Consider the following 27,157-nt stretch of genomic DNA (forward strand, 5'->3'; position numbering starts at 1 on the left):
CTTTATGCACTGATTATTTTAACAACTCTATTCCTTAAAGCAGTTATTCTACCTATCTTGTTCAGTTGACATAGCATTTTTGTAGAATTCACTCAAGATCTTTGCACATTTCAGAATTTAACATGGTACCATGTCATTTGATTCTGCTGTATAGCTAGAGTAGGAAAGCTGAATGGGCTTTGGTACAACAAACCTCAATCAAGTCCAAACATCAGTCACTCTTTGTAAGAATAAAGCCCATGTGGGGAATAATCCAGTAATCTTTTACATACCTTATATCCTGTCACTGTCGATTCATTTGATAGTGCGACCACATGATCCCAGGTGATTATGTAGCGTGAACCAGACCTTACGGAACTGATGATCCTTGGCGGCTGGCTTGGAGCTGTGGAAAGTAATAATATGCAAGTGACAGCCACCATCTCCAACTTCAGTTCTGCAAACTGCCTCAAGTCAGTGATGATAATGATGTGACAACAAGAGCTAATTTTGTTGAGTGCTTACTGCACGCCATACACTAGACTATGCACTTTATATCCTTGGGTTCATTAATGTACCCATGGCCCTGTGAGGCAGGTAATATAACTATCTTTTATTCTCTTGTCATTATTCTTTACTTAGGTTTCTTTTCCCACCAGCCTTTTGTAACTGCTGTTTTCAAGGTCATCAATCACCTCCAGTTGGCCAAATCTAATGTCACATTTTATTCTTTCAGATTTAATACTTTTGCAGCATTCCACAGAGTTGACCTTCTAATCGCTTTCTGAATCTCGTTCTTTTCTTAAATTCATGTTCTTTTAACATCTGGGTTTCCTCCTACCTCTCCGGCTGCTCCTTCTCATTACCCATCCTGTCCTGGCTCCATGTCCTGTGCCTAATTTCTAGATGTTGACATGACCTAGGACTTGATCCTGAGTACTCTTCTCTCCTCTATTTATGAATTTTCCCTAAATCTTGCATCTGAGCCCATGGCTTTAATAATTCACAATTTTATCTCAGGGCTAATCTTTCTCTTGACCTCTAGAAGAATGTGTCCAATTGCCTCTCTTTACTTGAATGTCTAAAAGTCTTCTCAACTGTAATCAAGATGGAACATTTGCCATGTACTCCCAAATCTTCCTCTCTGTGGGTCTTTCCCATTTTTGGCAAATGGCACAATTGGACTCCCAGTTTCTGAATCAAAAATCCAGTACTCAGTCTTCCATTCCATCTAAGCCGACATCTAAACCAGCACCAAGATGTCAAATCTTTCCACAGAAAATTTTCCACTTCTCTCTATATCCATTATCACTTAATTCCGACCACTACGTAAAATTGTCCCCCATTGGCTCTTTTATTTTTACTCTTACTCCAACACCACCCATTGTCCATCCAGAAGCCAGGATGATGTAAAAAATATATGAATTAGATATCACTCTCTGCCTTAAAATCTTCCAATGGCACTTATGAAACTTAGAAAAACTCTTAACTCCTAACATGACCTACAACTATGAGACCCTTCATATTTCAATCCCAGCACACTTCCTCCTTCTCACCTCCAGCCTACACCCTGGCCCCCCTGGCCTTTCTACACTTAAGGCATACCAAACTATTCCCACCTTAAGGCTTTACACTAGTTACTTTCCCTACCTGAAATAATCCCCTTCCTGCCAATCGTCACATCACGTGGGTCCTTCTTATGACTCATATACTCAGATATCTGACTTAAATGACATCTTCTCAGAGAGGCTTTTCCTGACCACTCAATTGGGGTTTAACTCCACCCAAGTCACTTTCAATTTTATCATCTGTTTATTCATTTTATTGCCCTGTCATCTGATATTATCATACATACTTATTTGTCAGGTTTTTTTTTTTTTTTCCCCCAAGTCCTTCCATTGGGTTGTAAATCCTATGACAAGAGGCTCTGGATCTGGCTTGATCCCTTCTGTATCCTCAACCACTAGAACAGTGATGGGCACATAGTATACTTTGGATGAATGAATAAATGGAAAAAAAGAACAAAGAAACGAATGCTCCTTTTACAAATTAGAAAACAGGTTTAAAGGTGTGAGGTAATTTGTCTTTCTTCACACATTTAGTAAGTGGCAAAAACAGATCTGAAACCCATATCCGACATCAAAGTCTGCCACTTTACCCCGTGTTCAGTTACCTTTTCGCCAAGTGATTTCATAAATTGTCAAACCCTAATAGTACTCATGTCTTTAAATCCTTGCAAAACTCCCTAGAGCCTCAAATATAAATTCTCTTCTTGAACATGGGTTCAAGAAGGAGATATCAAAGTGAAGCCAGAGAGGCAAGAATGCCTGGAAGATATAAGCAGGGTAGGCAGTCTTGTTATATAAACAGTGAGAACATACAGTAATAAGAGAGCAAACAGACTGCTACAACATTTAGCTTGCATTTGCACTGTGCACTGACAAAGGCTTATAAATAAAAGCATAGAAAATAAGCAGAATTTTAATTTTCTCATGTTACTGATGCAGTCCTATTAAAAACAATGTTAAAAATAAAAACAGAGAAGACAAATTAATTATCTAATGATACAAAATTTTGGGGGGTAGCCTTTACAAAGAGAGGTTCTATAATTTTATTTCTATAGTAAAACATTAAATGTGTGAAGGCATGGTCCACATTTTTTTCATCATATACAATAACTAACAACTTTTTTTTTTTAATCTTGGGTGATTGTCAAGGATAAAATTGAAAACTGAATGTACTAAGACTACTAGGTAGTAAATTTCTCTCAAATGTAACTGTATCAGGATTGAATCGTTATTTCTTGACAAGTCTAAAATGTAGATGTTGAAACTCACGTGCTTTCTTGGTGAAGGTCTCAATCATGTCACTGGGAGGCCCACACCCTGCACTATTGCAGGCCCTGACTTCCACAAAGTACTGGGTATCGGGCAGAAGGTTCTCTAGCCTGGCTGAGTACTCTTGGCTGGTGACTTGAACTCTGTGTGCAGCTGCTTCTTTGTCATGGGCAGCCCAGTACCGAATCTGCAAACATTCAAACTGAGTGAGATTCTTTCATGATTCAGACATTTCAATTGTGAAAATCCTTTTCAATTGGTTCTGACACCAGTGATGTAGCCTGAGTGTCATATATTCAAGTCTTAGTGCTACTTACACTTCTGTTAGTCAGAATATGGCAAGGCACAGAACGTAGATCTATTAAAGATGTCAAAGACAAATCAAAGGCTCACCTCATGGCCTGAAATAGTCTCACACTAACATGAGAAAAAAAAAACAAAAAACTGCATACAATTTACCTTCAAAATACAACACTGGTCTCTGTTTGGAAGTATTTCCACAATAATTTTTATCCTTTATTTCCTGTTTTATTTCTGTTTATATGATGTCAAATTTGTTATGAGTCATTGATAAAACAGTTTGACAGGAATAAACTTTTTTGACAGAAACAGTCATTATGTGGCCTAACCACGCCAGTGTAATAACTTTCTGCGAGCTCATTTCAGAAGTATGCATGCAAAATCATTTCCTTTGAACCTATATTGAGGCCAGATATCAAAGAAAAAATTATACCTAATAATTAGTTGAGGAACTTATTTATCCTTAAAATAAATTTATCTTAAAAAATGTTATCCAGTTGTGATTAAAACTGATCACTTTTACCAACCAATGTATCAATGACAGTCTTCTTTGTCTCTTAAAGTTTAAGTAAAAGTTGTGCATTATGATTTTCATCCTTCTAATAAGGCTGTTTTATTGGTCAGAAATCTGTACATCTAAGGTGTAAATGAAAAGGAGAGGATTGTTTAAAAATATACTGGTATTTTATATATTTAGATTCCCTGTCTATAAAGTAATGGAAATTTAATTTCACAATTAACCAAAGTGCCTAGACAATAATATCTAATATTTATATAATCTTGAGTGATTCATTTAAATAAAACAAATTAAACCATTATAAAATGGAACTAGACAGCTCAAATTCACTTGGTAACAAAGTAAGGTTTATATGTAGAATAAGCACATTTCAGAGCAAAAGCTAGTTACTAAATTGCTAATTGGTTTCCTTTGCAATATTTTTATTTTGATTACTAGTATTCATTTTTCTCATGTCGATAATACTCTTCCTAATGGTTTTGAGAGGATCTCCTTGGCATTCCTGTCATCTGACCAGAAGGATGGCCTTGGAACCAAGGAAGTAGAATTTCACCCAATGTCTCCAGAAGCAGATCTCGGTTGGCAGACAAGACTTTCTAAGGAGGGGAGCCTCCTCGAGAAGGAATGTTTCTGGGTTCTGAAAGTGTTCAAGCAGTGAGTACATTCATCTGAGGAGGGCGATGGCCTATATTTTAGTGAGCATTTGAACTAGATAATACATAAGGCCTCTTCTATTGCTTGACTAAAGAGAAATAAAATGAACATTTGTATTCTAATGAAATGCCAGGCACTAAAGTAGTATTATCCTCATACATTATCTTCACAACGAATCTAGAATGTATTATAGCAATCAAAACCAAAGTCCTTGAAGTTCATGTATTTTTATATGTATGCTTATTGACTGAGATGTATACCACATTTCAAAATCTTCATTCCATTATAACAACTTTTCTATCCAGTTTAAAGAAGAGAAGTTTTTTAACCAGATTAATATAATAAAGACCATTTCTAGAAGATGCTATGTACAAAAATGAGGAATTAAAGTGACAAAATTTTTCTGCCTTCTCAAATTTCCATGAGGCATTTTGGCAATAACAAAAGAAAAGAACAAAGCTTTCCTTAATTTACTATTTACACCTATATCTGAAATGAGAAATGACTTTATTCATCTAATTTTAGCAGGGATTGTATGGTCAGTCTCTTTTAAAATTCACAATTAATTAAAGGATTTTTTTTTTTAAAGATTTTATTTATTTATTTGAGAGAGAATGAGAGACAGAGAGCATGAGAGGGAGGAGGGTCAGAGGGAGAAGCAGACTCCCTGCCGAGCAGGGAGCCCGATGCGGGACTCGATCCCGGGACTCCAGGATCATGACCTGAGCTGAAGGCAGTTGCTTAACCAACTGAGCCACCCAGGCGCCCAAAATTCACAATTAATTAAAGCAGTGACTTATCTATGCCTTTGTAACTAGGGAGCAGAAAGAATTATTAAGTGTGCCAAATAGATTTCCTTATTTTATAATATGAGAGTTTGAAATTTTCACAGTATTGTTCCTCTTTACAAATGAAAGCATCTGAGACAAAATGATTTAATAATCTGTCCCTCTTTAAAGTATATGTTTACATAAAACTTACAATGTTTTTAAAGTATACTAAAATAAACAGTAGATACATATATGTAATATATGGTACCATCTTTTTTCACTGAACTAGCCACTGGTCATGCACTTCATTTCCAAATAGATAATAAATTTGGGCTGTTGCATCTTGATCATCTCACTGAGTTTCTCAATGTGGTGAAACGCTGACAGTAATCTGTGAGAAAATTGCTTGGAGTGAAGTGTACAACCTGTAGTCATGGAGCAGAACACATATGTTGTTTTTGACTAATCACTAAGGAGACCAAAAGAGAGCCTGGATGAAGTAGAAATGGATTATCATGACTAGAAAATATATACATACATCCATAGATTGGGTCCCGCTTTATGGATAGTAAACCATAAATTCATCTTCATCTGTTACAGTAACAAAAAATATCTTTATTTTTATTTAATGATGTGGCATTTTATAATTTTCACTCTTTGCCTACATGTTTCTAAAATCCCCACAGCATCCTTCGTCTATTGCAAACCTGTCATAGTGCTTATTAAACAATTATGAAACTGCCTCATGACTTGTCTTTCTCAACCACTACTAATTTAGAAACTCTTTGCAGAAAGGTATTTATCATTTATTTTTGGTGCATAGGACTGCATTTGAAGTATGACACTCTTTCACTCATTGAACAAATAGTTATCAGGTACCCACTTTGTACCAGTTACTGTGCTAGGTGCTGGGAATGCAGTGAGGACCCAAGCCGACATGTTCATTGCTGTTCTAGATCTCATTAAAAAAATAAAGGAAGAAATCAAAATGTTTAAGCTCACATAAAATCACTAATATCTCGGACAGAGAGATCTAAGTATATCATTTTGCCCCAAGAAAGCTTACTCTTTACAAAAGTATTAGGAAGCTAAAAAGAAAAACCTTAGCAAAAGAATATTACACTTTCCATAAATTTGTGTGCTACACTAATACCACTTTTGTAAAAAGATAATATAGTTATATCTCTTCCCAGAAAATTTTAAGAAATTTGCAGGAAAAATGACTCTTTTAACCAAGGGGTTTAGAATATAGAAATGGATGTTACAATTATGGAAGTGCCTAAAGATGTTTAGTACTTTTGAAAATTAGGCTTGCTCCATTTTACTATTTTCTACTTTGATAAACCTTTGTATCAGATTTCTTTTTTTTTTTTTTAAGATTTTATTTATTTATTTGACAGAGAGAGCACAAGCAGAGGGAGTGGCAGGCACAGGGAGAAGCAGGATCCCTGCAGAGCAAGGAGTCCAATGAGGGGCTCGATGCAGGGTTTGATGTGGGGCTCGATCCCAGGACCCTGGAATCATGACCTAAGCTGGAGGCAGATGCTTAACTGACTGAGCCACCCAGGCGTCCCTGTATCAGATTTCTAAGTTCTGTCCTTTTAATCTGAATTTTCTGAAAAAAAAAAAATCATGTGACAAGTAAAAATTCCTTTGTTAAGGATATAATACAGTATTTCCAAAAAAATTTTAATGTGGTTATTAAGTGAAAAAAATGAGATGTTGACATAAAAAAATCTCAATCTCTAAAAATATATTATATAATAACTATTTTATCCAAATCCCAGACTACTTTGATTATTAGCATATTCCATGGGAAAGGAATAGCAATAATATAAATTATTCAAATAGGTATCCTTACACCTTTGGGAACTATTCAAAATTTGACCACTGGTGCTGGGACCAACCAATTCTATGTAGGCTTCAATTAGCTTCTTGTAAGGGTTTGCCAAAAAGATAAAGCATCTTTGTCCCCGAGTTTCCCCTTTTCCTGTTCATTATGCTTTTTCCTCATACTTGCTCCCTGGGTTCATATTAAAACAAACAAACAAATAACAACAACAACAATTATCATATGATCTCACTGATATGTGGTATTTGACAAATAAGGCAGAGGATCATAGGGGAAGGGAGGGAAAAATGAAACAAGACAAAACCAGAGAGGGAGACAAACCATAAGAGACTCTTAATCTCAGGGAACAAACAGAGGGTTGCTGGAGTGGAGGGGGGGTGGGAGGGATGGGGTAGCTGGGTGATGGACATTGGGGAGGGTATGTGCTATGGCGAGTGCTGTGAATTGTCTAAGATTGATGAATCACAGACCTGTACCCCTGAAACAAATAATACATTATATGTTAATAAAAAAAAAAGAAACAACAAAAAACACTACCTTTTCCCACACTTATGTGTGAGGCTCTGCTTTGGGGAGATCCAGATGAAGACAGATGCCTTCATCAAAATAAGAAAATGAAGCGCTTCCTAAATATTAGTTTATGCTCACCATAATAAATTAACCTTTAAAAACATCTGAGTAGGTTACTCAGGATTGATAATCTTTTAAGATAATTGTGAAACCAATCATCTACATTAATCTCTGATTCAGCTGCTAAGAGTTTTTGCATTCATTGTTCCTGATAGCATATTTTGCTTTTTTTCATTAAGTTAAGTGAATGTTTTACCTGTTGGATAAGCACTTCTTATATTCTTCTAGTTCATCTACACTGCAGGAAAACTTAGTAGTATTAAGGGTAGAAGTGGGGAGCTCTTTAACTAGGCAAGAGGAAAAAATGAGTAAAACTTAAACACTCTACTGAAATATATTTTAAAACCACAAGGGAAGAGATTATTTTTAAACTCAATTGCCTACAGTTCTCACTTGAAATATCAGGAAATTAACCTTGAGATGGGGTCAGTCACATAGGAGATGGGCTCCTCCAGCTTTTTACTTTATTTTCTTAATGTGTTACTTTTTCCCCCCTCTGTTTCTTTATAACTTAGAACTTGAGTACATTTTTATAGGAAGTGCACTGGGATATTAGTTTTCTCAATCATCTATCTTGTTAAACTGCTGGCTTCTCCCATCATATTTTAAAATAGAAACAATAACCACATTATACTCAGTCAAGCGACACCCCCCTCCCTTACAGGGGCATTTTCTTAAAGGAGAATACATGTTACAGATATTCTCTTTTAAGCTTTCTTTCATGCTTGTCTCTTTGATATTCAAGGTTCTGTGTCAAAGACTCAAAAGGTTTTTAAGAAAGAACAAATGGAACAATAATTTTGAGATTTATTTCCAATATTTTTAATTTATTTAATTTATTAGGTTCAAATCTGGTTATGCCAATTATTACTCAGACAAATGTTTCTAAACTTCAAATTTTTCATCTTTAAAACAGGGATAATAATAGGGTCTATTCCCTAGGATCATGTAGATTAAATACAATAAGCTTAACTATTTAGCATTGTAAGGGCTCAACAAATGTTATTATTCTTATAATTAATATTATCATTATCATCTTCATCACTGTCATCATCATCATTGTCTTCAAATATCCAATGACATAGAATAGGGAAAAGCATTAAATGCTTTCATTTCATTCCACACAAGAGTTCTATGAGGCATGATTACTCTCTTTCCAGCTTTCCAGATGAGAAAACCAAAGCTCAGAAATTTCAAATAAATTTTGTACCAAATTCCTCAGTGATAGAGCTGAGATATCAACCTATATCTGCTTGGGAACAGGGCTCACAATTTTATACTTACTATGGAGTTGCAAAAGTCAGATATCTGTGAAACTAAATTCCTCAATAGCATACATTTTTTCCTTGAAAATTATCATTTGAGAAAATATTACCTGCTAAAGATTTTTTGCTATTTAATTGGAAATCCTTAATTGATGCTTACTTCCAATAAAAAAAAAAAGCTTTTATATTCTGATAATTATCATTGCTTCCCACCTCATATTTCCTTGGTTCTCTGCTAGTTGGAAGTTATGAAATAGTCAATATATAATTCTTAGGCAAAGACAATGTTTTTTAAAAAGCAAAATATATATTTAGTGTTTCGATTCATGAGTGAGTTATATATTAAATAATCCTTTTTCCTCTTTTTTATTACTTAAAAATGAATACCATGAAATAAGAAAAAATGCTATGGTCCAAGAGATGACTTTCAAACTCCAAATACTGATGTCTTCTCCCAAGAAAACTTGAACTTGTTTATTACAGGGGTTTGCAACAGCTAGTGAATTTCTCTATTTTTCCCATTCCTTTTCTACTAGCTGTAAATGTAATTGTCAATTTAATAAGTTATGAATATTAGGTCTTTCCAGTTCACTCCCACCATTCCACTCTTTTTATAATAACTTCAGCTGAATCCTTGCAAAGATTATCTGAAGATATTTTGAGATGTACCCAAATCCTAACCTACAGGACAAAAAGAAAAAAAAAAGAGTTTCCTGATATGTTACATGTTTAAAAGTTAAAACCTGGGGTTGGTTTTGTGGTTACATCTCAGGAACATGGCTTTGAGAAGGCCAGATTGTAACACTTGATTTGATCATACTTGAGTATCACAATCAGCCCTCAGTGAGTATCTGTTTAGTGTTTACTCTGTGCTCAGCATTGTTCTTGGCACTGAGAGGAAAGCAGACAAAATCCTGCCCTAGAGGAGCTAATATTTCATGGACAGATGAAGAAGGGAGAGCACCAGAATTGAGAGGGCTAGCTGATTGGGCAGGCAGCCCACTGCCTGTGGCTTCAGAAGGGCCCTCACTGTCCATTCACTTCCTAAAACAGAGAGGAGTCTGTGGTTTGGTATAAAGCCCTGAACTGTGAATCAGAAAAGCTGAGTTTTAGATACTGCTTTGACACTTAATTTGTGCTGAGGCAAGTTGTTGAGTCTCTGGCATACATTTCCTCATCTGCAAAGATAGGATGTTGCCAGTTCCTCTTAATGCTTAAAAATATGAGATGATTTCACTTTCCCAGCATAATCACATCTACATTTTGCTAGCATCATATTAAAGACCCCAGCTATCATTCCAGCTTCAGGTTTCCATGTCTTTTTCCCTTTAACTAATATAAATCCTCCCCCTTCTAACTGGCTATTCCTACTGGTCTTTAAAGACTCAAATCAAGGGAAGTTTTCTTTGGGATATTTTGAATGTTACCAATTTTCTGCCTTCATAGATCACATATTTGTGATCTTATGAAAGATCCCTTACGAAAATATGTGTCTATTTTATGAGACACATATTTGGCATATTTTATAGTTATTTCTTTTATAGGGACTTTTAGAAGTAGAACTATTGAAACAAATAGAATAAACATTTTAAGGATGTTTTTATAAATTACTGAAATGATTTCCAAAAAACTTAAAATTCACCAGCATTTTATGAGAATGCTTCAAAAGATCTTGTTTAACCATGAATGTTATTACCTTAGTTTTTATTTTGGCTGACTGTTTGTGAATGCACAGGACTCTACATCTCTCCTAGATAAGCCAGTTAGGAACCTCTGCCTTACTCTTAACAATTAGCTTATAGGGCGCCTGGGTGGCTCAGTCGGTTAAGCGTCTGCCTTCAATCAGTCTCCTTGCTCAGTGGAGAGCCTGCTTCTCCCTCTGCCTGATACCCCCATGCTTGTGCTTGCTTGCTCTCTCTCTTTCTCTCTGACAAATAAATAAATAAAATCTTAAAAAAAAACCAATAGTTTATTAATGCCTGACATATTAAATACAGAGATTATAGTATTAGTTGCCACATAAATCAATGGCCACAGAGCATTGAAAGATGCAACATATTTGAAAGCTTATGCTAATATATTTATGAATAAATGTACATAGTTTGATAAAAATTGAACTCACCTGATAGCTTTCCACTATTTTTTCTACAACATGCTCCCAATGAACAGATATCTCAGAAGATGATAAGACTTTTACACCTACTTCTGTTGGGGCTTCACTGGGAGCTGAAATTTGATGAGAACATTATATTTTTATATAAGATGCTTATATAACAAAATTCAAATAGCACCATTTGCTGAATGAATGGATTAAAACTATATTTTAATATTTTAAGTAGTTTTAATATTTGTAAAATAAAATAAGTCAAATAATTTTATTATGTTTTTCTCTAGTTTTACTAATATTACTTTATTTCATGGTCATCAATGATATATGCACACACATCTACATGAATGTTAACATAGACTTATACACATATATATACACATATACATACACACTTTCAAAAAATATGGAAAGCTTCATGGAGTTCTCCAATATCTGTGAGTAAGAACTGTACTAATTCTTTTTTGCATTTCTCCCAACTAATCTGCTTAAGAAAGCCCATTGATGCAGATTAAATTATTATATTTAGTTTATCAACTCTACATTATCAAAAATAGAAAATTTGATATTTATTATAAAACATTATTCACTACAATTAATTTAATTTTCTCATACTTTGTATTTACATGAGCTAAAGATACTACGTAGAGATACTTCTTTCTCTTTTATGCATAAGTTTTTGTTTTTTTTTTTAAGATCCTTTGAAACAAGTTGTGACATCTACTGCTTCTTGGGCTCAGGAAAGCTTTTATAAGTCTAATCTTCCAACTGGGCATCAAGTCAAGTATGTATCAAAAAGGCCTCTGTTCAGTGAAAAAAAAGTAATTTACATCCCTTATGAAAATTACACAAAGAAACTAAGGAAATCTTTAAGCAAGAATGATCAATTTTTATTGTCTTTTATTAACAAGCTATAATCCTCTTTTATGTTAGAAATGTCCTGCACATGAACACTGTTGCCTTTCTGAATCAAGGTAAACATGTAGCACTATGATTGATTTTTTAGTAGTAAAAGAAAAGATGAACACTTATACAAGTTTCGGCACATGCAGGTTTTATGAGACCCATGAAACATTTAGAAAAGAAATATAATTAAAGGCAGATGGCCATGACTAAAGAAATGACAGGCATGGCCTTTTGCCTGACTACTTTAGCATCAAATAAAGCAATAAAAAATTGATATTGGGTGAGAAGATAACTTGTAAAATGCTTTTTACTTTCATTTCCTCTGTGAAATGCACTCATATTGTTCAAACTGGTAACACTGAGTCAAGTTATCATATTTCTGCTGAATCAGCACAAGCACAGAGAATGTAAGATTTATTACTTGGGACTAAAAAGACCTGAATTGATTATAAACTTAAATAATTTCTATTTTTATTCTTTCTATGTATTTAGTTAACTAACTTAAAAAGTGTGTGTGTGTGTGTGTGTACCTACACACATATATATTCATATATATATGGTTGCCTTTCATGTTTGTGTTGTCAGTAAAGAGCATGGAATGATTTGAATGCACATTAAGTTTTTAACAAATATGAAAACTAGTAACTCTATGACTGAAGAGCATATGTGAGTTCTATGGGATAGCTAATTGTTTATTTTGAAGTAAAAATAGTGCAAACTGGGTAAATGAATAGAGTGTTTTTCCTTTAAGAGATCAGAGGAGTATCTCTTATAATTTTAAGTCTTTACACTATCCATTTGTGCTTTTCATACATGTGAAAAGAGAACTTGGCCAAGGACAAAAGTGTTAAGTCAGAAGGCAATGAAATCCCTATTTGCTTTTCTAGTCATTAATATTTACATAGTGCTGATGAGTACGGAGATATAATGAGATCTTAAAAAATAAGGAGGTCTTATCTTTCTTTAAATAGGAAAATCATAATAAAAAGCATAATAACTTAAATAGGAAATCACAGAAATTAATATCATTATGTATAATCTAAAACTATATATTATTTAGCATAGATCTATAGAGTCCTTTAGGAGCATGCTCAGATCAGTTAAAGTTTCTAGAAAAACAAAGACAGCCAGTATCTATATATTTACCCCCTAAATAGTCTTCCAGACAAATTTTTTCTTTTCCAAGAAAAAAATTCAACTGCCTTTCGGACTCCTTTTTCATAGAATTATGCTTATATTCCCTTTAATAAAATTTTAGTACTCTATTGTAATGACAAAAAAGTCACATAAATGCTATAATTATACAATTTTTAGGTTAAAGGGGGGAAATTTTACTCCCAAAAAAGTATACGTTAAGTAATTTATAAGCAGTAAATATTGTGAATGCACAGACATACCGAGGTTCCAATCAAGTATGGAGAATTTCTGACTTCAAAATTAGAATCAAGAGGCCAGGAACAGGGGTCTAAGCCAATTATTTTAGTGGAGATTTCCTAACTATCATGGACATGATCTAAAGGATGAAAAAGATTTTGGAGGCATTCTTGTCTTTCTTTAAATGTATAGAGTGACATTTTAATTTGGATCAAAGGAATACTCATTTAGAAATGCCTAGTAGTATGAAAAGATCTTAGTAAGTAGGTTCTAAAAGGCAGCAAACAAAATGCCTACAGAGGATTAGGCTTCTCCCCTCCCTCATCATATTAGTAAGGTCTTTCTTTTACTTACCATCTTGTGCTGAATTAATGACTGCTGTGAGGCTGTAAGGTCCATCTCCTTTGTTGTTAAAGGCCTTAACTTTAACTTGGAATGCAGTAGATGGGCGCATGGTCTCATCTTTATGGACGTAGCGGCCAGTATCTGGATTAGTAACTGTAACTTTTTTCCATTCTTCCCCATCAAAGGGCTTAAACGCCACTATGTAACCAAAATTGTTGCCGTAGTGGTATTCTCTTGACAAAGGCTACACAGAAATTGAAATGTTAAACAGGTTTAAGCAATACAGTTTAATAGGGGGAAAATTCAAAGCAAATAATAATAACGATACACAAGAAAGTATGTTCTTTGTAAAAATGTACTTTAAAAACCATGTTCACAAGTTAGTGCTGCCTGAAAATGCCAAGGCAAAAACATGTTCAAACAAGTAATGACTTCACTTACCAAAGATACTCTTCTTGGAATATCTCGGGCGGGGGGGGGGGGGGGGGGGGCTCCTTCTCTGGGCCTTTTTACATTCAATTCCTTATCCCTAGGATGCTCTTCCATACAACAGAAGGCCCCTTCCCTCACTTTCTTGAGGTAAAAATCACTTACTTGTGGTCTTTCCTGGCCACAGAATCTGCCATTTCAAGAGTCTTTCCATAATACCCCCATATCCCACCTCCCTGCTTTATTTTGTTCTCTTTAACATTACTATGATCCACACTACATATTTAACGTATTTATCCAAGTCATTGTTCTCTCAATTACTAGAGCATAAGTTTCATGAGGGAAGAGTTTCTGTGAATTTCATTTATATTTATCCCTAGGACCTAGAACAAAGCCTCAAGAAATATTTAATGAATGAGTAAATTAATTTCTTTAGAGTGGAAAGGCAATGGTAAGAGAGTTATACAAGACTCTAGAAGATCTGTCTTATAATCAAACAGTGGAAAAAAAAAATAATCAAACAGTGGAAACTGGTCAGAGGGAAAAAGAAAGTGAAGGAAGAGATGATGCTGCCCTCATCTGTAGGAGGCTGGCTGTGGGCCCCTGTCTGATACAATATTGAAGAAAGTGCTCTGTCTGGCATTATTTTCTGAGTTTCTTATAATTATACACGTCAACTGCTCAATAAAGTTCATGTCAGCTTTGACAATTCATTATTTATAAATAATGGCAAAGCTAGTTCTAGTAAATACTCATCATTTAGTCTTTTTAAAAAAGTCAAAAAGATAAACATGCAAATTGATATTTACTTTTTCACTGGAAATATCAAACTTAAGTTTTCATGAGGAAAAACCTTGAAGTAAATATACCACAGTTGCTTGAATACACTTACGTTGAACATGATGGTATAGAAATGTAAATCGTAAAGCATGATTCCAAGAATGTACTAATTTTGATTTTTTTTTACATTATTAGAAAATATAATGTTTCTACTGTAGTTTAAACAATTTTCTTTTTGATAGTTATCTCCCTAGTTTTTGCAATTTAGAGTATACCAGAATCATCTACAGAGTTTTCAAATCTTAATGAAAGTGGAAAAAACTTTGCAAACTAAAAAAAAAAACCTCAATAAAACTGGAAAAAATTAATGATTCTCAGGCTGTATCACCAGAGACTTGATTCAAAATTTTTAGAAAAGGCTTTCTAATCATGAAATTTTGATAACATCCCCATCTTATTCTGAAACAGATACCCACTGAGTTAAAAAAAAAAATATTCAAGCCACATATAAAAGAGTAAAGTATTCTAATTTTCTTAATATCTGCACTTATATATGTTACAGTGACACTAAAGCTTACAAATTAAATAACTTGAGATTCAACATTTTATTTCTAAATCTTACTTAAGAATGTAAATTAAATGCCAAGAATAAAATATGACTACAGAGCACTGAGTGAAGTCAATTTTTGCTAAATATCCACTTATAGAAATCAATTTGATTTTTGCAAAGATTAAAACCTGTTATTTTTTCTGCACTTCTCAAAAAATCCTTTGGAACCTAGGTTGTGCTCTTTGACTATCTGCAGTGATTAAACACTAAAAATATTTAATGGGTGCATGGAGCTATATCAACATGTTACCTAAGTAAATGTCACTGTGTCTAATTCAGACACGCCTGTACTATCACAGCCTTCTCCGCCACAATATCTCTCACTTCAAATATCCAGCTGAAATGCAGTGTTTTTCAGACATTACAGTCTCTGATACAGAACTCCTCTATGGGTCATAAAAAATTAACAAAATGTTTTGGATGCTTTAATAACAAGTCCCTTGAGTGACTTCTGAGACAGATTTATCATAATAGATTACACTAGTGATCAAAGTAAGTTTCAAGTGCAAAAGCAAACTCCAATTTAAAAACAGGTGTTGAGGGTGTTTGGGTGGCTCGGATGGTCCGCTGAACCACCAACTCTTGATTTCAGTTCAGGTCATGATCTTAGGGTCGTGAGATGGAGCTGGCAATGGGCTCTGTGCTGGGCATGGAGCTTAAGATTCTCTCTCTCCCTCTACCCCTCCCTACCCCCGCCTCCTCCCTGCTCTTGCACACGCATGCATGTGTACTCTCTTTCTCTCTCTCTAAAAAAAATAAAAAAATAAAAACCTGTGTTGATACAAAAGTTTTTTTTTAACTAAGTCTTTGGGCTTTGAATGTCCAGACAGAATGCTATAAATTAATATTGGGTTACCACACCACAGTGAGTTCAAGATATATCTGGAATTAGATAGCTGAATGTTTGTCTAATCTTTTAGACCAATGGATCCCTTAACATCCAGGATCTATTTTTGCATAGGAACTGCATATGAAGCCATAGCAAGCCAGGTAAAATCTGACATGCATTTAAGAAAAAAATAATTTTAGTAATCTATTCTTGTGCTTTGAGCATTGATTTTTTTTCTCTTTCCTTTCTTTTTTTTCCTTAAGTAAAGTTACATTTTGATAGAGGATTGTGAAATGAATAATTTCCACAGAAGAAAAGTCATTATGAGCTTGGCAGATACTCCAGAAATAGATGTCTATTAGAAGTGCAAGTTGGATAAAGCTTGCAGTTAAAATTTGTCTTTTGAAAATCAATTACAGATGTCATGAAAATATGTTGAAATGAAAATTAATACTGTCATATTCCATGCAAACAAAAATAATAAACATATTATATATAAAATATAATAATTAAAAGTAATAAAAATAATTAAATCTCAAGGAGTCTTACAAAAAGAAAATTACATGCAAAATAATAAGTTTAAACATGCATTATACAAATTTTATGACTTTATATATAGAAGACTAGAAAGACCACCCCAAAATGTCAAATTGGGTGATTTCTAGGTTGTGTGATCATGGGTAATTTTTGTTTACTTTATACTTTAACATTGGAGCTATCAATAAAACATCTGTTGCTTTCTAACTTAAATAATTATTTTTACAAAAAAAAAATAATACTTCTGCAGTAGAAGTATTACCATAATAGAGGAAATAGTATTTTGACTCACTGATAATACATTATTACACTGATAATACATATTTAACTAATGTTAACTAGAAAAGGACTAACCCATCAGTTTAGTGTATTGGACAAAGCAATGCTGAAGAACATTCAGGTTCATTTTGGATAAACATTTCCCAGTTGAATATCCAATTATTCTAATACCTTCCATTGCAAAGTTTTTCTTTGCTCCCAATGTATTGCTTTGGTGCCTTTTTGCAAATTAATTGTTTATATGAGTGTGAGTCTATTTCTGGGCTCTCTACTTCATTGATATCAGTCCTTATGCCAGTATCACATTGTCTTAATTGGTGTGGCTTTAGTAAATTTTGAATTCATAGTGTAAATCTTGCAACTTAGTTTTTTGTTTGTTTGTTTTAAGTTTTATTAGCAGCAAACCAATAAAATATAAAAGAACAATTGGCTTTAGAATATTGACCGGGTATCCTGCAACATTTTAAATTGTGTTTATTAGCTCTTATAGTTGCTTATAGGTTCCCTAGAATTTTCTGCCCACACACTGTGGTCTTTATTTCATTTTCTTGCCCTATTTCATTGGCTAGGGCCTCCATTAACAACATTAAAAGGGGATATCTTTGCTCTATGTCCAAACTTAGAAGGAAAACATTTAGCTTGTCACCACTGAGCATTATTATTAACTATAAATTTTTCATAAATATCTTTTATCAGGTGTAGGAAATTCCCTTCTATTTGTAGTTTACTTAGAATTTTTTTAAAATCATGAATAAGTGTTCATTATGAATGAGGATCTCTTGAGAAGATCCTATGGTTTCATTTCTTTATTCTGCCAATATGATGAGTAATATTGATTGATTTGTGAATGTGAAACTAACTTTGCATTTCTGGGATAAACTACTTCATCGTAGTGCATCATTCTTTTAGTATTTTGTTGGCTTTAATTTGCCAACATTTTGTTAAGTTTTGTATCTGTGGTTATAAAGGGTATTCCTTTGTAATTTTCTTTTTTTTTTTATTATGTTATGTTAATCACCATACATTACATCATTAGTTTTTAATGTAGTGTTCCATGGTTCACTGTTTGCGTATAACACCCAGTGCTCCATGCAGCACGTGTCCTCTTTAATACCCATCACCAGGAACACATACCCCCACGCCCCTCCCCTCCAGAACCCTCAGTTTGTTTCTCAAGTCCATAGTCTCCCATGGTTCGTCTCCCCCTCCGATTCTCCCCCCCTTCATTTTTCCGTTCCTGCTATCTTCTTCTTCTTCTTCTTCTTTTTTTTTAACGTATAATTATTTGTTTCAGAGGTATAGGTCTGTGATTCAACAGTCTTACACAATTCACAGCGCTCACCATAGTACATACCCTCCCAATGCCTATCATCCAGCCACCCCATCCGTACCAGCCCCACCACTCCAGCAACCCTCCTGAGACTAAGAATTCCTCATATCAGTGAGGTCATATGATATATGTCTTTCTCTGATTGACTTATTTCACTCAGCATAATACCCTCCAGATCCATCCACGTTGTGCAAAAGGCAAGATTTCATTCCTTTTGATGGCTGCATAATATTCCATTGTATATATATAAATCACATCTTCTTTATCCATTCATCTGTCGATGGACATCTTGGCTATTTCCACAGTTTGGCTATTGTGGACATTGCTGCTATAAACATCGGGGTGCACATACCCCTTCGGATCCCTACATTTGTATCTTTGGGGTAAATACCCAGAAGTGCAATTGCTGGGTCGTATGGTAGCTCTATTTTCAACTTTTTGAGGAATCTCCATACTGTTTTGCAGAGTGGTGGCACCAGCTTGCATTCCCACCAACAGTATAGGAGGGTTCCCCTTTCTCCCCATCCCCGCCAACATCTGTCGTTTCCTGACGGTTAATTTTAGCCATTCTGACTTGTGTGAGGTGGTATCTCATTGAGGTTTTGATTTGGATTTCCCTGATGCCGAGCGATGTTGAGCACTTTTTCATGTGTCTGTTGACCATTTGGATGTCTTCTTTGGAAAAATATCTGTTTATGTCTTCCGCCCATTTCTTGATTGGATCATTTGTTCTTTGGGTGTTGAATTTCCTAAGTTCTTTATAGATTTTGGATACTAGCCCTTTATCTGATGTGTCATTTGCAAATATCTTCTCCCATTCTGTCGGTTGTCTTTTGGTTTTGTTGACTGTTTCTTTTGCTGTGCAAAAGCTTTTTATCCTGATGAAGTCCCAGTAGTTCATTTTTGCCCTTGCTTCCCTTGCCTTTGGCGATGTTTCTAGGAAGAAGTTGCTGTGGCTGAGGTTGAAGAGGTTGCTGCCTCTGTTCTCCTTTAGGATTTTGATGGATCCTGTCTCACATTGAGGTCTTTCAACCATTTTGAGTCTATTTTTGTGTGTGGTGTAAGGAAATGGTCCAGTTTCATTTTTCTGCATGTGGCTGTCCAATTTTCCCAACACCATTTGTTGAAGAGACTTTTTTCCATTGGACACTCTTTCCTGCTTTGTCAAAGATTAGTTGACCATAGAGTTGAGGGTCCATTTCTGGGCTCTCTATTCTGTTCCATTGATCTATGTGTCTGTTTTTGTGCCAGGACCATACTGGCTTGATGATTACAGCTTTGTAATAGAGCTTGAAGTGCGGAATTGTGGTGTCACCAGCTTTGCTTTTCTTTTTCAACATTCCTCTTGCTATTAGGGGTCTTTTCTGGTTCCATACAAATTTTAGGATTATCTGCTCCATTTCTTTGAAAAAAGTGGATGGTATTTTGATAGGGATTGCATTGAATGTGCAGATTGCTCTATGTAGCATTGACATCTTCACAATATTTGTTCTTCCAGTGCATGAGCATGGAACGTTTTTCCATTTCTTTGTGTCTTCCTCCATTCCTTTCATGAGTATTTTATAGTTTTCTGAGTACAGATTCTTTGCCTCTTTGGTTAGATTTATTCCTAGGTATCTTATGGTTTTGGGTGCAGTTGTAAATGGAATCGACTCCTAAATTTCTCTTTCTTCTCTCTTGTTGTTGGTGTATAGGAATGCCAGTGATTTCTGCGCATTGATTTTATATCCTGCCACCTTACTGAATTCCTGTATGAGTTCTAGCAGTTTTGGGGTGGAGTCTTTTGGGTTTTCCACATAAAGTATATCATCTGCAAAGAGTGAGAGTTTGACTTCTTCTTTGCCGATTTGGATGTGTTTTATCTTTTGTTGTCTGATTTCTGTGGCTAGGACTTCTAATACTATGTTGAATAGCAGTGGTGATAGTGGATATCCCTGCCGTGTTCCTGACCTTAGGGGGAAAGATCTCATTTTTCCCCATTGAGAATGATTTTCGCTGTGGGTTTTTCATAGATGGCTTATATGATATTGAGGTATGTACCCTCTATCCTATACTCTGAAGAGTTTTAATCAAGAAAGGATGCTGTATTTTGTCAAATGCTTTTTCTGCATCTATTGAGAGGATCATATGGTTCTTGTTCTTTCTTTTATGAATGTATTGTATCACATTGATTGATTTGCAGATGTTGAACCAACCCTGCAGCCCAGGGATAAATCCCACTTGGTCGTGGTGAATAATCCTTTTAATGTACTGTTGGATCCTATTGGCTAGTATTTTGGTGAGAATTTTTGCATCCATGTTCATCAGGGATATTGGTCTGTAATTCTCCTTTTGGATGGGGTCTTTGTCTGGTTTTGGGATCAAGGTAAAGGTGGCCTCATAAAACGAGTTTGGAAGTTTTCCTTCCATTTCTATTTTTTGGAACAGTTTCAGAAGAATAGGTATTAATTCTTCTTGAAATGTTTGGTAGAATTCCCCTGGGAAGTCATCTGGCCCTGGGCTTTTGTTGGGAGATTTTTGATGACTGCTTCAATTTCCTTAGTGGTTATAGGTCTGTTCAGGTTTTCTATTTCTTCCTGGTTCAGTTTTGGTAGTTGATACATCTCTAGGAATGCATCCATTTCTTCCAGATTATCTAATTTGCTGGCATATAGTTGCTCATAATATATTCTTATAATTCTTTGTATTTCTTTGGTGTTGGTTATGATCTCTCCTCTTTCATTCATGATTTTATTTATTTGGGTCATTTCTCTTTTCTTTTTGATAAGTCTGGCCAGGGGTTTATCAATCTTGTTAATTCTTTCAAAGAACCAGCTCCTAGTTTCGTTGATCTGTTCTACTGTTCTTTTGGTTTCTATTTCATTGATTTCTGCTCTGATCTTTACTATTTCTCTTCTCCTACTAGGTTTAGGCTTTCTTTGCTGTTCTTTCTCCAGCTCCTTTAGGTGTAGGGTCAGATTGTGTATTTAAGACCCTTCTTGTTTCTTGAGAAAGGCTTGTATTGCTATATACTTTCCTCTTAGGACTGCCTTTGCTGCACCTCAAAGATTTTGAACAGTTGTGTTTTCATTTTCATTTGTTTCCATGAATTTTTTTAGTTCTTCTTTAATTTCCTAGTTGACCCATTCATTCTTTAGTAGGATGCTTTTTAGCCTCCATGTATTTGAGTTCTTTCTAACTTTCCTCTTGTGATTGAGTTCTAGTTTCAAAGCATTCCCTGATAAAATGCAGGGAAAGATCCCAATCTTTTGGTACTGGTTGAGACCTGATTTGTGACCTAGGATGTGATCTATTCTGGAGAATGTTCCATGGGCACTAGAGAAGAATGTGTATTCTGTTGCTTTGGGATGGAATGTTTTGAATGTATCTGTGAAGTCCATTTGGTCCAGTGTGTCATTTAAAGTCTTTATCTCCTTGTTGATCCTTTGCTTAGATGATCTGTCCATTTCAGTGAGGGGGGTGTTAAAGTCCCCCACTATTATTGTATTGTTGTCGATGTGTTTCTTTGCTTTTGTTATTAATTGCCTTATATAATTGCCTGCTCCCATGTTAGGGGCATAGATATTTACAATTGTTAGATCTTCTTGTTGGATAGACCCTTTAAGTAGGATATAGTGTCCTGGGCGCCTGGGTGGCTCAGTTGTTAAGCATCTGCCTTCGGCTCAGGTCATGATCCCAGGGTCCTGGGATCGAGTTCCGCATTGGGCTCCCTGCTCAGCAGGAGGCCTGCTTCTCCCTCTCCCACTCCCCCTGCTTGTGTTCTCTCTCTCGCTGTCTCTCTGTCAAATAAATAAATAAAATCTTAAAAAAAAAACAAACATTTATAGTGTCTTTCCTCATCTCTTAGTATAGTCTTTGGTTTAAAATCTAATTTGTCTGATATAAGGATTGCCACCCCAGCTTTCTTTTGATGTTCATTAGCATGGTAAATGGTTTTCTACCCCCTCACTTTCAATCTGGGGGTGTCTTTGGGTCTAAAATGAGTCTCTTGCAGACAGCATATCAATGGGTCTTGTTTTTTTATCCAATCTGATACCCTCTGTCTTTTGATTGGGGCATTTAGCCCATTTACATTCAGGGTAACTATTGAAAGATATGAATTTAGTGCCATTGTATTGCCTGTAAGGTGACTGTTACTGTATATTGTATCTGTTCCTTTCTGGTCGGTGTTGCTTTTAGGCTCTCTCTTTGCTTAGAGGACCCCTTTCAATATTTCTTGTAGGGCTGGTTTTGTGTTTGCATATTCCTTTAGTTTTTGTTTGTCCTGGAAGCTTTTGATCTCTCCTTCTATTTTCGATGACAGCCTAGTTGGATATAGTATTCTTGGCTGCATATTTTTCTCATTTAGTGCTCTGAATATATCATGCCAGTCCTTTCTGGCCTGCCAGGTCTCTGTGGATAGGTCTGTTGCCAATCTAATGTTTCTACCATTGTAGGTTACAGATCTCTTGTCCTGAGCTGCTTTCAGGATTTTCTCTTTGTCTCTGAGACTCGTAAGTTTTACTATTAGATGTAAGGCTATTGATCTATTTTTACTGATTTTGAGGGGGGGTTCTCTGTGCCTCCTGGATTTTGATGCCTGTTTCCTTCCACCAAATAGGGAACTTCTCTGCTATAATTTGCTCTGATATACCTTCTGCTCCCCTCTCTCTTCCTTCTTCTTCTGGGATCCCAATTATTCTAATATTGTTTCATCTTATGGTATCACTTATCCCTCGAATTATGCCCTTGTGATCCAGTAGTTGTTATCTCTCTTTTTCTCAGCTTCATAATTTTCCATCATTTGGTCTTCTGTATCACTAATTCTCTCTTCTGCCTCATTTATCCTAGCAGTTAGAGCCTCCATTTTTTATTGCACCTCATTAATAGCCTTTTTGATTTTGACTTGGTTAGATTTTAGTTCTTTTATTTCTCCAGAAAGGATTTCTCTAATATCTTCCATGCTTTTTTCAAGCCCAGCTAGTATCTTTAAAATCGTCATTCTGAACTCTAGTTCCGACATCTTACTAATGTCCATATTGATTAAGTCCCTGGCAGTCGGTACTGCCTCTTGTTCTTTTTTTTGAGGTGATTTTTTTCCATCTTGTCATTTTGTCCAGAGGAGAATAAATGAATGAGAGAACAAAATGCTAACAGGGTAACAATGACCCCAGAAAAATATACACTAAACAAATCAGAAGTGACCTGAAACCAGGAGAAAAGAAAGAGAAAGAAAGAAAAAGAAAAAAAAAGAAAAGAAAAAGATAAAAATAAACAAACAAATAAACAAACAAACAAAAAAACAGAATATGATCATATATGATCAGGCTGGTGCATAGATCAGTGCCACACACTAGATTTTGGGCATATTTTGGTCTGTTAGAAGAAAGTGCCTCCCAAAATTTTAAAGAAAGAAAAACTTATATATGTACAAAAATAAGGGTTAATACGATGAAGGGATGGAATATGACTGTAAACATGAAAATTATAAAAGATTTTATAAAAGGAATTGATAAGATAAGAAGTTGGTTGAAAAAAGAAAGAAGAGGATTTAAAAAAAAAGGGAGAGAATGTGGTCAGGCAGCATACTAGAACAAAGCCATACACTAGAGATTTAGGGTATATTTTGGTCTGCTAGAAGAAACTGTATCCCAAAATTTTAAGGAGAGAACAACTTACATATATATACCAAAAATAAGCTTAACTACTATGAAGGGATAGAATATGACTTTAAAAATGAAAAATAAAAAAGATTTTTTAAAAAAGCGATTGATGAGATGTTGGTTGAAAAGGGAAAAAGAAAAATTCAAAAAAAAAAGAGAAAGAAAGTTAAAAAAAAATTAACTTTGAAAGACTAAAGAATCATGGGAAAAAAGCCATGAATTCTATGTGCAGTATTCCCCTAGCGCTGGAGTTCTGTCGTTCTCACTGATCGGTAAACTTGGTCTTGGCTGGCTGTTCTCGCTGATCTTCTGGGGGTGGGGCCTGTTGCCGTGGTTCCCAAATGTCTTTGCCAGAGGCAGAATTGCCCCACCCTTGCCAGGGGTAGGCTAAGTAATCTGCTCGGGTTTGCTCTCGGGAGCTTTTGTTCCCTGCAAGCTTTCCGTACAGCTTTGGAGGCCGAGAGTAAAAATGGCGGCCTCCCAATCTCCGCCCCGGAGGAACCAAGAGCTCGGGCCCCCACTCCTCAGTGTGCCCCCAGAGAAAAGCAGTCAATCACTCCCGTCTTGCCTGTCTCCAGCTGCACTCCGTGCTCACCCGGCCTGTGACCGAGCATTTCTATCTCTGGCTCATGACCCCGTGTGGAGTCTCCAAACTCAGCAGATCCCTGTGGTGCGCTCCCATGCCGCTCCTCCTGGGGGAGGAAGGGGAGTCTCCCCGGATCTGCCGCTTGTTGGGTCCCTGCTGGAGGAGCAGTGGCCCGACTGTGCCACGGTTCACGGTTTATGGCAACCCCGAGCTGAGAGCCCGCGCCTCGGCTCCGTCTCTGCAGCTGGCTTCCCCGCTCCGATACCTGGGAGCTCTGCTGCACTCAGGCACGCCCGGTCTTTCTGTGACCCCAATGGTCCTGAGACCACACTGTCCCGCGAGGGTTCCACCCCCCGCTTAGCCACTGGAGCGACGTCCCTCAGCGGAGCCGACTTCTAAAAGTTCCGATTTTGTGCTCTGCTGCTCTATCACTTGCCAGAAGCGGCGGACGGAGGCTCCCTCCCCCGCCATCTATCCTCCCGAATATCACCTCAGATTCACTTGTCTGCACGTCCTACCTTCCAGAAAGTGGTCGCTTTTCTGTTCAGAGAGTTGTTGCTATTCTTTTCTTTGATCTCCTGTTGAGTTCGTAGGTGTTCAGAATGGTTTAATCCCTATCTAGCTGAATTCCTGGGACTGGATGAAATTTAGGTCTCCTACTCCTCCACCATCTTGCTCCTCCCCACCCTTTGTAATTTTCTTTTAAAAAATAAAATTCACATTTTACTTAAAATACATTGTAAAAAATTTGTTTCACCAAAAATAATACCAATGATTTTTATATTATTCCTATATAAGCCACAAAATTCCTACTTTTCTCCAGGTGATTCTTATAAATCAAGAAAAGGTAGTAGATATGGTAATGCAAAGAAAACAAATAGATAGCCAGTGTCCTTGGCCTCTGATTCTATCTTGACCATGAATAAAAGCGGTCAATGTACACTCACTAGAAAGCTTTTGACTTAGTTAAGATATAAATCAACAAATGAATGTAAATAACAACCATATGTGGAATAAGAGTGGATTACTTTCCATTTAAACTTCAATTTCTCTTTATACTCACTTAATGGAGAAAAATACCTACATTGAAACCTCTGGTGAACTCACAGTTTCTTCTACTTGTTGATCATTTCCTTAATTGTCTATTAGAATTTTTCTTAGTATATTTAAACAAAACAAAACAAAAACAATTCACCCTGGGCAATGTCTTTTGTTTCAGTTTATTTCAGGAAACAAAATGGATTTGAGATTAAGTGTAGGTAAAGCAGCCTATAATATATACAACTTATTAATACTTACCACCCATGTTATGGTCAGCTCTCTGTTGCTCCCCCCGCCACCTCCTACATCTGAAGGAGCCACATTCGGTGCTGAAACAAACAAACAAATGAAACAATGAAAAATTAGGTTATGTAATTTTTTTCTGGTTCTAGAGTTCTTATTCACTACAAAAACCATGAATTTTTTCTTTCACTGGGAAAGACAAGCTGTACACATGATCCGCTCAGTTATAACAACAATGCCTCATAGTAACTGTAATATGTATATAATGTATTTTACTCCCAAGACAAACATTGATTCAGTGCCATAGGAAAGTGTGGGTTTTCTTCAGTAATGGTAACAAAGCAAATTTGCCCTCCCCCCCCACACATCTCTCTTTTTTTTTTTTTTTTTTCCCTTTGTCCTTTCATTTAGTATGATTTTGAAAGATTAGATCCACTTTTTTGGGAAAATACTTCACAGCTTTTACTTTTCAACCCTATGACCTTCTAATAATTTACTGTTGTGGTATTAATTTTATGCTTTAACCTATAAATAACTGTTAAAGAGTGCCTGTCCACTAACATTGGATAATGTTACCCCAAAATATCTGGAAATATTAGAAATCTAATATTGTTTCTGGTACTCTCACTTCCAGGTCCTAAATCTCTTCTAGAATTTTACCCCATCAGGGATGCCAACACTCCCACACTCCTATCTTCTCTATCATCCTTCAGTTTTCAGTTATTCTACTGGATTCTACTCTGCAGTCTATCTTTAAAAATTATCTGTAATATTGCCTTCCACTTACCCTCCATGCCATCAAACACTTTCCTGTCACTGAACAGCAAAGAAGAACTGGTATATGGCTATTTTTTGTACTTCACTCTATAACTACTTTTTAACAACCCATAATCTGTTTTCTACTTCTTTATATTACTGAAATCACTCTCTCAAAAATCACACAATTGCTTCTAACTGCCAAGTCCAATGGCCTCTTCTTTGTTTTTCTCCAAGTTATTCTCTCTCCCTGAAAGTCCTTCAGGATAGTCACTATATCTTATCAGATTTGCATCCTGTATCTTATAGTATGCTGTGTCTTATTGGATTTGCATCTAACTGGAGTTGTACCAATAGATAAACATAGTTTGTCCTGCACTGGAGGCACTTAGAGATCAGCTACTCAGCTATATGGATGGTGTGTGTTTTTACATACAACTGTTGTGGCTCAGTCTGAGATATCACTCCCAGATCTGTTAACATTTTTTTTTTTTTAAGATTTTATTTATTTATTTGATAGAGACACAGCGAGAGAGGGAACACAATCAGGGGGAGTGGG

The 27,157-nt window shown here is 35.7% G+C and overlaps 1 protein-coding gene across 2 annotated transcripts in view; it reads right to left on the bottom strand.

Moving 5' to 3' along the window:
* Nucleotides 1–27,157, bottom strand: part of CNTN1 (contactin 1) — a 362,269-nt gene that overhangs the window by 36,478 nt on the left and 298,634 nt on the right. For both annotated transcript variants that reach the window (XM_032420205.1, XM_032420204.1), the window contains 5 exons: nucleotides 25,858–25,928; nucleotides 13,546–13,780; nucleotides 10,927–11,030; nucleotides 2,817–3,003; nucleotides 273–385 (listed from right to left, as the gene is read on the bottom strand). In XM_032420205.1, the coding sequence (XP_032276096.1) occupies nucleotides 273–385; nucleotides 2,817–3,003; nucleotides 10,927–11,030; nucleotides 13,546–13,780; nucleotides 25,858–25,928 (710 nt within the window). The remainder of the gene's footprint in view (nucleotides 1–272; nucleotides 386–2,816; nucleotides 3,004–10,926; nucleotides 11,031–13,545; nucleotides 13,781–25,857; nucleotides 25,929–27,157) is intronic.

The sequence above is a fragment of the Phoca vitulina genome, unplaced genomic scaffold (assembly GCF_004348235.1).
Source record: "Phoca vitulina isolate PV1807 unplaced genomic scaffold, GSC_HSeal_1.0 scaffold23, whole genome shotgun sequence".
In the NCBI taxonomy this organism is placed as follows: Eukaryota; Metazoa; Chordata; class Mammalia; order Carnivora; family Phocidae; genus Phoca; species Phoca vitulina.